This window comes from Melanaphis sacchari, unplaced genomic scaffold, assembly GCF_002803265.2.
Source record: "Melanaphis sacchari strain LSU unplaced genomic scaffold, SCAv2.0 Contig19_pilon_pilon, whole genome shotgun sequence".
In the NCBI taxonomy this organism is placed as follows: Eukaryota; Metazoa; Arthropoda; class Insecta; order Hemiptera; family Aphididae; genus Melanaphis; species Melanaphis sacchari.
The window spans coordinates 954,427-968,965 of NW_020270975.1; the positions used below are offsets into that span (position 1 = coordinate 954,427).

At 29.2% G+C, this 14,539-nt stretch overlaps 1 protein-coding gene across 2 annotated transcripts; it reads left to right on the forward strand.

Moving 5' to 3' along the window:
* On the forward strand, positions 1-8,155 carry LOC112593020 (pyrroline-5-carboxylate reductase 1, mitochondrial). Of its 2 annotated transcripts, none has more exons than XM_025337234.1 (7): positions 1-300; positions 405-593; positions 740-810; positions 919-1,101; positions 4,631-4,843; positions 6,559-6,724; positions 7,935-8,155. In XM_025337234.1, exons 2-7 carry the CDS (start codon positions 524-526, stop codon positions 8,045-8,047), a joined length of 816 nt encoding a protein of 271 aa, XP_025193019.1. In that variant the 5' UTR covers positions 1-300; positions 405-523; the 3' UTR covers positions 8,048-8,155. The 2 variants fall into 2 exon arrangements, with proteins under 2 accessions (XP_025193019.1, XP_025193020.1); XM_025337235.1 differs by having other exon boundaries at positions 1-295.
* Positions 8,156-14,539: the final 6,384 nt, after the last annotated feature.

Below are 14,539 nucleotides of genomic sequence, written 5' to 3' on the forward strand. Positions count from 1 at the left end.
TACAAGCGAGCGCGCGCACACACATACACACAAACACACTCGCACAAAATTTGATGCTATTAGTGAAAAACAAAAAAAAAAAAAAAACACTCGTTCGCAACTTGTTATCGTAAAAAACGTACCTACGTATCTACTTATGAATATAATTAGGTGATTACTTGTATGTTTAACGTACGTTTGTTATATCCGTGTCCGTGCATAATATATTTTATTATTGTACGGTCATATATCCAAACGTGCTTATCGAAAACCAACAGAAATTTTAAACGGCAGGCGGCACGGCTATCTGAATAAGGTAAGGTAAGGTATACTGATTGCGCTAATCAAAGGTTATAACTTATAATAAATAATAATAATGTTTTTTTTTTTTTTTACACACACACACACACACACACCACACATAGGCCACTACCGGTGTTTCGTTCATCGTCACGCGTTCAGGCCGTAGTTCACGTTTAGTAGTCAAGTGCCGTTGAATCAACATTGAGTAACAAGGAAAAAAAATTATACATTTACTGCGAATATGTTGAAAATCGGATTTTTCGGTGCCGGCAAAATGGCTCAGGCGTTGGCCAAAGGCTTCTTGACAGCCGGTGAGTTATTTCGGTAAATCCGGCGATTTTTCGATGTCCGGTCATATTCATTTCTAGTATCATACTCATCGCTATTCACACACACAAACACACAAACACACACACATATAAATATATATATTGCATTATTATTTATTTCTACTTAGGTCTCGTCAAAGGAGAAAACATCACAGCCAGCTGCGCTCCACAAGACACGCAGTGCGTGAAAGCTTTCGAGGTGAGTGTTGCGAGAGCCGTACCCGAGAATTTGGTAACCTAGGTACCCGTAAGTCGAATATTAATACTAATCACGGTATCGGTCGAATTCGACATTGATCGATAATAGGAATTCGGATCGAAGGTGACTTTCGACAACCGGTCGGTGGTCGACAACGCCGACGTCCTACTGTTGGCTGTCAAACCGTCCGTGGTCAAGACGGTGCTGGACCAGATCCGTCCGAATTTCACGTCCAGCAGACACCTGCTGCTGTCCGTTGCCATGGGTGTCACCGTAGATCAGCTGGAAAAGGTGCGTACTATCAATACATTTTTCCTTCTTTTAGTCATCGCCATTACACAATATTATCGCTTGAATCAAGTGATTTACTATAACGGACACCGTAACAGAGATTTCTATATAGGACTGAAGAGGTCGCGTTCTGCGAGCAAAATTTCTTTTAAGTGGCGCAAAAGTTTATAACTGAACCCGACGCGCGAACGCACAGGTGTCGCATTGGTCGTGTAAATTATATAGGTACGTAAGACGATCGATGATCATTTCGCCGTTTGACTGTTATGCTCGCGTATGCATATGTTACTATTAAGCGTTATACGTTTTATATGAGTGTTTTCTGAAATAAAACAATATTGCGGATGTCGATTTGAAAGTTGCGGAGGGGAGAGCGCCCAAACCATATAGGATATAGCGTCCCGATGATATCAATTAAAATATTATTGTTTATTTTACTTATGCTTGCACGTGCACGAGGATAATTTAATTCAATAAAACTCTAAGGGTGACTAATTGAACGATAAACGTATATTAAAATATGACGCGCGAGGTAGTTAGCGTCTGTCATTGTTGATTATTAATGTTATGTTTTCGATAAAATCGTGACGTGTTAAATAGGCCAAAATTGGTTTATGACGCTCGAAAGTTTATATTCCTCACGGTAGATAACTGAAAAACTTTATGTACCGACCAGTAACCAGTAGGTAATTATTATAACGATAGAGACATAATATTAAATAAGTTAAACCGATAATTATCTAAATAATTATATTTTATCCTGTAGTCGAAGTCCTCTCCAGAGTGTTGACAGGCATGACGGAAAATTATTGTTTCCTAGTAGTAAAAAAAATTATAATATAGACATTAATATCATTGAGATTTAAAAAAAAAAAACTAAATTTCATAGTGTGTATTTTATGTTGTAGGAATTTAAGTTAAAAAAAAAAACATTTAACCCTATTTCTGGTGTCGAATCTCATAGTTATTATTATATGTATTTGTTTTTACAGTCTATTATTTTGTAAACAAAGTCGATTGACGTCAATGGTATGGTCGATTGAGTGTATAATCGATAGCGTTAATTAAAAGGTTTAGGTTACGGAACCGAGACAAAAGTGGTACACGTTAAAAAAATAATTCTTACAATACGTAGGTCCTCGATAAGTTTACACAAGTTAGTAGGTAATAGGTATTGTCAATAAAATTTAATTAGTTATAAACAGGGCTGTAAATTATACGCACTAATAAATTGTTGAATATATTGCATACATTTATACGTATTAAAAATTAGATCCTAAGATCCAAAATTAATTGTTTTCAAATAGAATAATATTAGTTAGTAATAAATTATAATGAATTTGTCAAGGTTATTGTTTTTTACGATATCTATCTCTTCTATTTTATTATTTATAAAGTTATTCTATGTTTAAAGATATCAATTATTAGTATAATATGTAAGTGTATTACGTGATATTTTATCAGTTTTTTATTTGCCGACAATAAGCACTGTTTTCAATAACAATAATTTTTATTTATTAAAAAAAAAAATATTTATTAAAATTAAAAACAACATGTGATTAAACAACAGTTATTAAACAGAAATGTGAACTAAAGTTTGTATTTACTATTTTTATTAGGTATATGGTATAGGTTTATACTTTCATTACACTATATAGTAATGTAATGTAAATTAAATTTTTATCATATTTGATCTTATATGTTTAATGTTTATAGTAACGAACACAATATCTCATATGAATACATTTAATTCACACCCTAGATTATAAACGATGTAAGTTGCTATTTTTGAAATATTTTAAATTCCATATAAATATTTATTAATACAAGGCTTATTGAAACCATATACCTTAGTAATTTTCTTATTATTTATAATATGGTTGTTAATCTAATAATCTAATAGTTATTAGTACTATAAGTATTAATTATAATGAGTCCTAATCATGTACTCGAGTATTCAAATTCAAAACTTATTTTGCTTTGTTTTGAGTATTATTAATTATTTGTTTTATGAATATTTGTTTTAGTAGGCAATGGAAAAAAAATACAAATAAGTTTAAATTAAATTAATTCCTATACCACTTCCTTTTGTGGTATCTAGTACGTAAAAATAATTCGACTAATTTCTAATAGGTTTTACTTAAAAATATTTTATTTGGTACATATTATTATCTATGTGTTATTAAGTACTTATTATATGTACTATTTAACCGCATAAATACACCAATTGTAATGCTTGAGAGAACGTGGAGTGTTAAAGAAACGATTTATTTTTAATTATTTCTGTATATAGGTACTATATACCTATAATGACAATACAGCATGCAATAACAGTTTGAAAAGAAAACTATTCTATTGAGTTGAGATTTTATAGACTATTGTTAGACATATTAAATGTACATTATGATAATATAGTGATTTTATCTGTGATAATAATTTATAAATGACTAACAATATTGTATATGCAATTATACCTGTTGGTATATTTTTTTTCGACGGGAGCCGTTCGGAAATCTATCTGTTCGTAAAACCTTTTTTGACGAGAGCCGTTTGGAAATAGGAGATTGTAAACTGCGACAAAAAAAAAAAAAATTATCATTATACAATCTGCAACAACCGATAAAATATACATTGTATAAACTGCGACAATTCATTATATATATATAATATATAATATATATAGATACTATGTACACGCCAATACGATAACACATATACATTAATTATTTAATTAAATATAGTGTATCTAATATCTTAATATTTAGTATTAAGAACTAATACCTTAGTTATGGTATAGCTATGTACCTACCTATAGGTACGCATTTGATCTGTGACTAACCTTCCTGATCGATAACGTTTGTACATCGTTTGATATCTTGTAACATACACATATTGTTTTTAATAGATTCAAAAAATTTAAAAATTGAAATAATAAATTAATAATAGGTACTATAATAATTGTTAACTCTAATTTATTTAACATGCATGTGTATACTTAAATATGTTATCGTATCGGCATGTAAATAGTATCAATGCATATATATATTTATAAAATGAATTGTCTCAGTTTGTATAATGTATCTTATCTGTTTTGTTGCAGTTTATGTAATGTTAATCTTTTTTTTTGTCGTAGTTTACATATAGACTTTTAGAAAAGGTGTAATTTTGTCACAGTTTACATACAGCCTTGGAAATAAGCAAACAATAGACGGGAGCCGTTTGGAATCCGACAATGGCCAAGCCACCAATAGTCTCCTCGGGTATTCCAGTTGTATCGATGTACATAAACATAATACCATAGATTAAATTAATATACTAGTTTATTTAATTTATGATAGTACTGTCAAACAAAATAAAAAACGAATTTTCGTCAAATAAAGAGTATCGATGTTTTAGACATATTATAGGTATTCTCGCGTTAACCACTTATTGACTAAGCAGATTTTCGTTTTATCTAAGAATATATTAGCGCTAACGCAATTTGATTACTTATACTTCAACATCATACATTTTTTATGATTTTTTTCAGCTCTTACCGGACGACTCGAGGGTAATGCGAGTAATGCCCAACACGCCTGCGTTGGTTCAGTGTGGTGCTTCCGTGTACGTACCAGGTAATCGGGCGACGGATGAAGACGAGAAGCTGACGGCAAAACTTTTGTCGTCCGTGGGCACAGCGGAGCGTGTGCAAGAGTACTTGATGGATCCGATCACTGCGCTCAGCGGTTCCGGTCCGGCATATGTAAGTCTAACGTGTGAATCCATATAAGCATATCCAGGAAGAGCACAATGAAAACGGTTTCCGGGGTAATTCAAACCGTCAAATATTTCGGTTACATATTATACTCATATTATACAGTAATTTGTAAATGGTTCGTCGGAATCTTATTTAATATTATGTTTTGTCATGAAACGGTATTGGAAAATTATTAGGTGAAACTATTTATTACGTATTGATACAACAATAATTAATATATTATATCGATTTTTTCGAAATGAAACAAACAATTGCGTGTAGGTCATCATAAAGATTATATGTGGCGAGCTATGCATGTTATATATTATAATATCTTGTTAAGTTGTAAGTATCCTTTATTTTATACTCTTTTATAACGCGACTTGATAATATTCTATATTCTGACCGTTTATAATTTTGCGCATTCTGTATGAAGTATACAATAATAATATTATTGTAAAGCGTTTCAGTCGTTATTCTTATGACTTGCCAAATCATTTGACTTTAAATTTTAATATTTCTTGACAGTTATTGAGATCATAACGAATTTGAGAAGTATAACTAACTTTTGATATTCATGCTCGTGCGACATACGGGTTTACATAATACATATCAGTGGAATTTGAATTTTACAATATAGACAAGTAGGGAGAAAATCAATGGAAAAAAATCGTTGATTGTAATATGCTCAGTATGATATTGAACTCTTACGCCAAAATTAGTATGAATGCTTCAATACTACTTGAGTAACTTTGTTCGATCAAAGATCATTATATTGTATACGACACGTTAATTTATACGAGTATTTGACATACGTGAAATCGTGTCCATGCTAATGACATAATCGCATGTAATGTCGATGTAAGTAATAGCATAACGTTTTTTAACGACTTAAAATTATTAATATTCTAACTAAACTAAATACTGAAAATTTATGTTTTAATGATGGTCATATTATTTATGATGGTACAATATAAATACACGATACGTTCAAATCCGCCGTTGTTGCTTGTCGGGCGATGCTCCAAAACATCGAGTGCAGGTCGATAGTATACTGTATAGATATTATCAGTTACGCGATTATAAAATCGGTTATCAAAAAATTATACATGTTTTATTACGACAGAGTACCGAAAAATTTCAGCATGTGTCTGGTTCCTGTACAATTATCATTTTTGACGAATGTAAAACACAATAGCTGTCATTATATTCATATTATATGATTTTTATTATTGTAGGTAATAAATGATCTGTAGTCTTACGCAAGGACTGTAACATGATAACATGCAGGTTTATTATGTGTGTACACCAATATAATATAAACATATGCGTATGGGTTGTATGATACATAGATAATGTATACCGAGTGATTAATTTATAAATTAATTATATAATTGACCAAACTATAATTTTCTCCGACGATTTTCTGATTTTTTAAATTCTAACAAATTATGCTTATTTTTCATGAAAACAATTATTTTGAATAATTTTTAAAATTATTAAAATTAAATAACATTGTTTTGGTTTAGGTATTTATTTTGTAATTAAGTACCTAATGTATATTTTTTAACTTCGTAAATCGAAAGCAAAATATTTTTCTAAACACTATATCGATACTGATATCGAATACCTATACTCAACAAATGGTTTTTCCTTGACGAACATCGTATGGCGTGATTTAATATTATATTTATATATCAACGTACTTGCTATACTTACAGGTATACGTTATTATCGAAGCGCTGGCCGATGGTGCCGTTCGCATGGGCGTGCCTAGAGACATGGCTTATAGATTGGCGTCGCAGACTGTTCTGGGCGCGGGGACAATGGTTCGAGATACCCAAGAACATCCTGGAAAACTCAAAGATGACGTTACTTCACCAGCGGGTGAGTTGGGTTTTACACATGGAATTCGATTCTGTTTACAGCCAATAATCGTTATTATTTCAATAGAGAGTACTACAATTTGAAATACGCACAATTATTAAATATAATCACGTCAATTTTCTTTGATGTTATTTTTAAGTTTAAACACGTGGAGGTAGAAACTAGACGAATGTCATAATACATTAAAATAGTTTGTTGGTAATTGTGTATGAGGATTAAGCTCATCACTATGTGATCTATATTATTATTATTAAATAACATTATTTTATTATTCAGACAGTGTAAAATAATATGCCTTTACAAGTAGGTATGTCATGTGCACGAATGATTCAGTTGGTGCATGATACCACAAAATCATATTATATCATCAAATATTTCACGTCTGTAGTTATATAATTTCCAGACACACGATAAGTGTACCGTTTTGACACGGATTAACCATCAATTTTAGAAAGTATAGGAATTACTGAATATGGTTTAAAATAAATGTAGTGCTCTGAAAGTTTAATAAAAGAAATTTATTTATTGTAAGTACATTTAAACGCCTGATTAATTACAACTATAAGATTGAGTCTTGACTAATATTTTATGATCGATCATATTTAATTTTTGCGTTAGATTTATGTATTAACGTTTTAATGCAGTTGTTTCAATTTTATGCTTTAAATTTAATTCAAAAACACAACAGTCGCGGGGATTTACACATGCATTTTTCCCGTCTAAAGCTAAAATGAACAATAAATTGTAAACTGTTGATGTGTGATTAAATAAAAATTCGTTGACCTACTATTGATGTATTGATATTTCTCGCGTTATTTTTTATGCAAATATATAATATTTTCCATATTGTGTTTCAACAGTTCAAGTTTATTCGTTATGAATTATATTCATTTATTTTGGTTAAAAATATAAATAATTTTTGCTGTGTGTTTTTAATGAGGAGAAAAAGATTATAGATTTACAAGTCTTAAAATAGTAGTATATTAAAATAATATTAATGATTTACAATACTAGAAAAAATTAAAATTATTATAATACAATTTTTAGTTTAAAGTTTCATTTATGATTTTAAATTATTTTATTTTGAATTGTTTGGATTATGATAAAATCTTTATGATAATAAATAAAATTATTTATTATTAATCATATAAATGTTAAAACCGATATTACAAAAAATGTTATTAAAATAATTCGATTATGATTCTTATAGGTTCCACGGCAGCCGGTCTCTGTGCTCTAGAAAACGGTGGCCTAAGGTATACAATTATCGACGCTTTGGAAAAAGCTACCGCAAAATGTAAGGAAACATCAAAGGCGCTTTAAAAAAATTGACTGTGGTAAAAATTTATATTTAATGTAATATCTAGTCTAATTGTCTACGCCTTTTTCAAATGATTTAACTGTTTAAATTTGTATCATAATTATTCATTATTTTTTATTTTATTATTAATTTTATTTTATTTTTTATGATTGTGTTTAAAGTACATTTGTTCTTATATATTATTTATTGTATATTTTCTTGATTAAGCAAATCACCTACTTATATAGTTCAAGGTTCATCAATATTTTTTTCTACAAAATCTTCAGAGATATATTAATATTTTATAAATGTTATAGTCATAGAGAAAATGGTTATTAGGTATACTGGATTGATATTTAGACGATAATTATAGTTATAAATCGATAACATACAAATTGATGAATTATATTATCTAAATAATGTTTGTAATTTAAATTATTTTTTTTTTTATTTAAAATGAACGCGGATATTGTTCATACAATAATGTTTAATTTATTATCTAATTGATATTATTGCAGCCTAAGATATTATTTTGTAATGAGTATGTTATTGTTGCATTAATTACTGATATATAATGTTAAGGTTGAAGTCACAATTGCTTTAATATTTATTATCTAAATGAACTATACGGTCATCGTTGGCCATGACAAAAATCAAAAACAATACCTCCGGAACAAATACTATACCCATAAATATATTTTTTGTTTTTTAATTTTCAACGAACCTACCTACTAATGTTATTATAATATATATTTATAGATAGAAAGATATCAATTCATTATTTAAATTTCTTATACTCACCTAGTCATCTTTATAATTTATATCAAACAATTAATATAGGTATATTATAATGCCATGAGTCATGAAAAATTTCTCAAAAATACTCAAAAGAGTCGGATCAATGTCATATAAAAAGATCTAAAAAACCTAGGAGTGTGGAAATAAAAGTATATATATAAATAAAGTACAATACAAATAAAAATAAAATGATTTAGTGATGGCAATAAAAAGAGAGTACTAAAAACTGAAAGAAGAAGAATAAGAATAATTATTTTGAATATATTTATCAGTGTAACTAAAACTATTAATTAAGTAATTTTTGTGTATGTTTCCCTGATATTAGTTAACTAGGTAAGTATGCTATGGGTGATATGTTCTGAAAATACTGCGAGTTTTTCACAGAAGAAAATGTCAATAATGTAAAATTCAAAATATTGTTTAATTATCGCCTTTCTTGATTCAATTTGTTGTCATACACAAGATGGGTCACAATATTTTCCATTTTCCATATGATTGATACTTATAAGGAAATGAAAAAACATGGCAATTTATATATCAGAGTTATTCGCCGAGCATGTAAATACACCTGAAGTTTTTCTTTAAAATACATACATAATATTTTTGCTTTAATGAGTAAACTAAACGGACATTTTCTAATACACGGATTTATTTCTATACTTTTATGAGCGTTTTGTGTTGATAAAAGGTATTAAATTTCTTTCTTTCAAACAAAAACCATTTTTTTATTTTTATTTTTTACTGTTGATCGTCGAGCAGACGATTTATAGAAAAGTATAAACGTTTCAATGGACATAAATCAAAATACGGACGATCGTTCCTGTGCGTGGCCACAACAACAATATACGAAATTCATCTAAATCCGTCGAGACGTTGTTCACCATTGCGTCACGGAAAAAATTGGACGCGGTCAATATCATCGCGACAAACTGTAACAATTCCGTCAGTCGTGTACGTCATGCGTGATATTATATTATTATCTGTATTGTATGTATGTGTATGTGATATGTTAATTACGTCGTTTAGTCGGCAGGTAATGGCGGACGTCACGGGAAAATAGTAAAATCGAAATGAATTATGATTATAATTGCTTATTTCTAAAGTGACGTTTTCACGCGCTTATACTCACACACACATACACACAAAATTTAACAACGTATTTATGTTGTCGGTGTACCTCCACAATGACATAACGATAATATTACAGTTCTATGTCGACACACGTCGTATCGTAACGATACAGCGTCGTGCGTATATATATATGTATTATTATAATATAACAAATATATATTATATTTTCAACGATGAATAATATATTTATATTATGTTATATACAATAACAATATAACCGTCGGTTAGTGTAACAGCAGTGTAGTATAATAGTAGATAATACTATGTTATATATTATATTGATCGGTCTTATAACCCGCATTGAGAAATCCTACACATAGTCGTTTCCGTTGTGCAATCGACTCGGATTTACGCAGACGTGGAAAAAAAAACGATCGAAAAAACAAAACGGATTTTACGGACTACTTGGCAAACCAACTGAAATCGGGTGACGCGTTTCACGTGTCGTCCAATAGGAACGAGACGCGTATTACGAAAGGGCCGCCAGAACGTGAGACGGTGTAAAAAAAAAAAACAAAAATTAAATTAAAAAGTTTTTCGTATATTTATTCTCTTTATCGACGACCTATTATTTATTATTTTCACGTGTGATATTGCACGTTGAACCCAACCACGTAAAATCTCTCTCGTACACTTCGTCGTATTATAGTGGATATATGTTTGCTACTTTACAATAACCTTATGGTCTTGTCCATGGGTTAAAAACCAAAATATTCCAATACAACGAGAAACGTTGCTTCGCGAGGGTTAGCAGAGGTTTTGTTCAGTTAAAATATGTATCCACTATACCTATCATTTTAGTCTAGGTACGTGTTTAACCATGTCAGGTTAGGTTAGGCCAGATCGAAAACAATTCAAAAATTAATAAAAATGGTAATCACTGTTAATTGGTTGTTAAAATCTTAAAAAAAGATAGATTTACCTTTAAGAATATATTTTAGGAAAAAAATTTATTTGTACACTTTGAATGCATTATTAATATAATTAAGTATTTGGATAACGTTTAAACATGACAAAAATTTATATTTAACAAAATTGAGCTTGAAATAAGAGATTTTCTAGATGAAAAAAAAATTGAGCAAAATTAAATGGAAAATACAATATTGTTTAAATCACACATCTTATTATAATAATGTATGACATGGGTACATTGTAGTCACTTGTCACTGCAAAACGATGATGGTACTGTCAATTTTCAATAACGTCCAAATAGTAAATAGTAAATACCGTCAACTTTGCAAGTTCGAGAGTTAGCCTATGAATGTTTTATTGTGAACATTTTTTATCGATTTATCATCGATTGCGTTTTGTTGCGAATAGAAGAGAGAGCAATATAAAATGCGTGCACTGTGCATGATCCATAGAAAGTACGGGAACTAAATATGTGTATTACAATATTATGCTGAAGATTTGTATTTATTTAAAACATTATGGTTTATAATATTCCGTCGGAAAAGTGTATTGAAAAATATTTAGAGACTTAAAAATACACATTTGTAAATTATAATATAGTACAATATAAATAGGAGAAACGATTCGGTTAGTATTAATGTATTTTGTATACAATTTTTAGCGTATTTATTCTCGCACTATGCACGTAGATATTATACTTAATATATTAAAATAAGTATTATGGGTTATGACATTATCGAATATTTTCATAATATCAAAGCGATTATTTTCCTCCAGAAACGACTGATAATAACGCGGAAAATTCATCGGTTCGTATTCTTATTATATACCTACTCTTATTTATTATTACTCTGCCGTCGAGAAATTTCTATTCATGGATGAAATCATCATCTGCAATATAATGATTATATTAATATTAACGACAAAAATAAAATTACACCGATTATTTCGATTGATGTTTGTAGGATATTTTAGATCATTGCAATACGATATATTATTATGACACGTTTTAGGCGTCGTACAATTTAACGAAATACCTACTAGTGCTGAGAAAATAATTTACAATAATATTATGTAAGCTTATAGGCGAATTCACAGCAATATTAAACACAATAGTAAACGTTAGAAAAATTAATGGCAATTATTTCTAATTAGCAGCAAGTGATGCTTTTAGGTGTGAACAAACGATTTACTCGTGGTAAATTGACTATTGAATACAGGAATATTTAATTGTTATTTAAGACCATTCCATTGTGCGTGATCAAATTAGACAAACGATTGATTAATTAATAATCAATAGTTATGTATAATCGTATGTATGATACATTAAAACGTATGTTATTAACTTAATGGATACATTTTCAAATTAACAGGAAAAAGTCGAGTTGCTATAATCAATAAACTCTAAATAGTTCAGTACTTAGTTATTTAAACTAAAAAGTTAAAAGTTAATTTTTCAAGTGGTTATCTAATGCAATTCATACTTGACACTTTTATACCGCGAGATATAAAATTAATCATAATATGTTGCGACACGAGTGACTTACCTAATTAAAGTCCTGTTGTGTAGACAATTGCCTATTGAGCGGTAAGTTGTTTGTGACCATAAAATATTGAAAAGACTTTATATTTTTATAACGTATACTTCATATTATAATTGTTTATGTTTATACAAATTATCAATTTGTATTTATATGCTCAGTAATTATTTTCAATGTGAGTACTATTGCTTCCATTTAATAGTTATCGGCTACTCTAAACTAGTGTTTCATAAACTCGTGGGTGATATAATTTACTGTGTGATGGATGGGCGTTGATGTTGTATTTTAGAACTGTTTGTTTAATAATAAAGTTGTTGTTGTGGGTGTAATATTTAGCTATACTGAACTGCAGATAAAATCCTTACGCGTTTAACTGTATTTTCCTATGATCTGGTCATGTTTATCGTTCCTATTAAAAATCGTATCGTACAATGCTGAATGCGATTAAGTTATTTTGTGGGTCAACAGAGTTCGGTGTTAAATTATTCTACGTTTATATCCTACGGATACATCGTAAGACGTAAGTCATAACGATATTAACGATATTAAATAATATTTTCGTAATCTCGACACTGTATACGCGTGCACTTATGTATATTTATGTATGATGTATATATATATACCTATATCGCGCCACGCTCGGCCAATCAATTAGACCAGCTGAATGGCCAGTTATACAGCTGCAGTGCTCGGACTTGGAATTTTCCTATGTATAATAGATATTAATATGATATAATGTTATGTTGCTAAACATCCGACGAAAACAATGGGCTTTTGTAGTTATTTGTCTAAAGTCTTAACTGGCAAAAACCACATCTGACGCATGCAAAGCCAAGCGGTCCGATAAACCAAAACCGACAATTTAGGGTCTAAGTGACATAGTGTAATATAAGATATACATATATCTGGTTGGTGGGGCATGTGTGCCATGTCTAATGTCTAGTGGTCAAACGATAACAATTTTATGATTATTCAATAAAGATATGTTACGTTTTAAAATTTAAGATATACATATTTACGGTATTTTTTAAAACGGTTGGCAATAGAAATGAAGTTTAAATGACAATAAAGTTTACTGAGGTCAGTTTGACTTGGTTTTCTCAACAATCATTACTCGAGCTTGGACCTTCTTTCGGACATTTCTTAATTCGGACCAGTATTTCATCTCCGTTGTTCCATCAATGTTCACATATTTTTCTAAAATACGTGATAAAAAAAAATGAATAATACAATATTATTCCGTGTTGTTATATAATGAAACATAGGTATAATATTTTAAATTTGCATAAAGAAACTATAAAACTGTTGTTTATAACAGAAAATATTATGTTAGTACATTGTACCATGACCCAAAACCGTCTGAAATCATTAATTCAACTAAAGGTATTTGTAAAATAATAATTAATGACTTCAGTCTTCAAGTGTTGATTTAGATTTTGTCATAGGCATAAGTCGTTTAACATTTTTATATTATATATAATTTTATTATTGTTATTATTATTTTAATTTCTGAGCGATGGATATAGATTTTACAATGATGAGATGTGTGTATTTCTTGTACGTGTATAAGTTTTATCGTAGAAAAAAACATTTTGATCATCAATTTTGAAAATAATTTCTGATAGAAAATTATAATATCTAGTTGGTATTTTTGGGAAATCAACATTGGAAATTTATAGTACCTCAGTACTTTTCAAAATAATTGAGAAAATCAAAAAAACATAGTATGAAGGTAAAGCATGTTTTTTTTTTACGCAAAACAGTTTTTGATAAAATTGATTTATACATATTACGCTGTATTAAAATATGAATATCCGTTAATGCTTGAATTTTTCGTGAAATATTTATATTATCATTTTTTTGAATATGGTATAATTTAAAAAAATGTTGACTCTTTTGGGGTTATTGGCATTTGAAAATTTCTGTAAATGTCGATAAATATTTTTCACTTAGTAAAAAAAAAGCTTTAGTAACTTAACTTAATCAAGCTTCGTAATATCTTATCCATTATTATTGTAATACAAAATCTATATTGGCTATTATAGTTATTACCAATAATATCTAATTATAAGATTTTTTCTTTTTTCCCAGTCCCTTTCTCATAATAATAAATGAAATATCTAATTCGGATTT

Excerpts from the sequence above, each read along its gene's own strand:
- LOC112593020 (XM_025337234.1), top strand. The coding sequence starts at position 524 with ATGTTGAAAATCGGATTTTTCGGTGCCGGCAAAATGGCTCAGGCGTTG. Across the intron at positions 594-739 it reads CAAAGGCTTCTTGACAGCCG|GTCTCGTCAAAGGAGAAAAC; the intron begins GTGAGTTATTTC and ends ATTTCTACTTAG. Across the intron at positions 1,102-4,630 it reads CCGTAGATCAGCTGGAAAAG|CTCTTACCGGACGACTCGAG; the intron begins GTGCGTACTATC and ends GATTTTTTTCAG.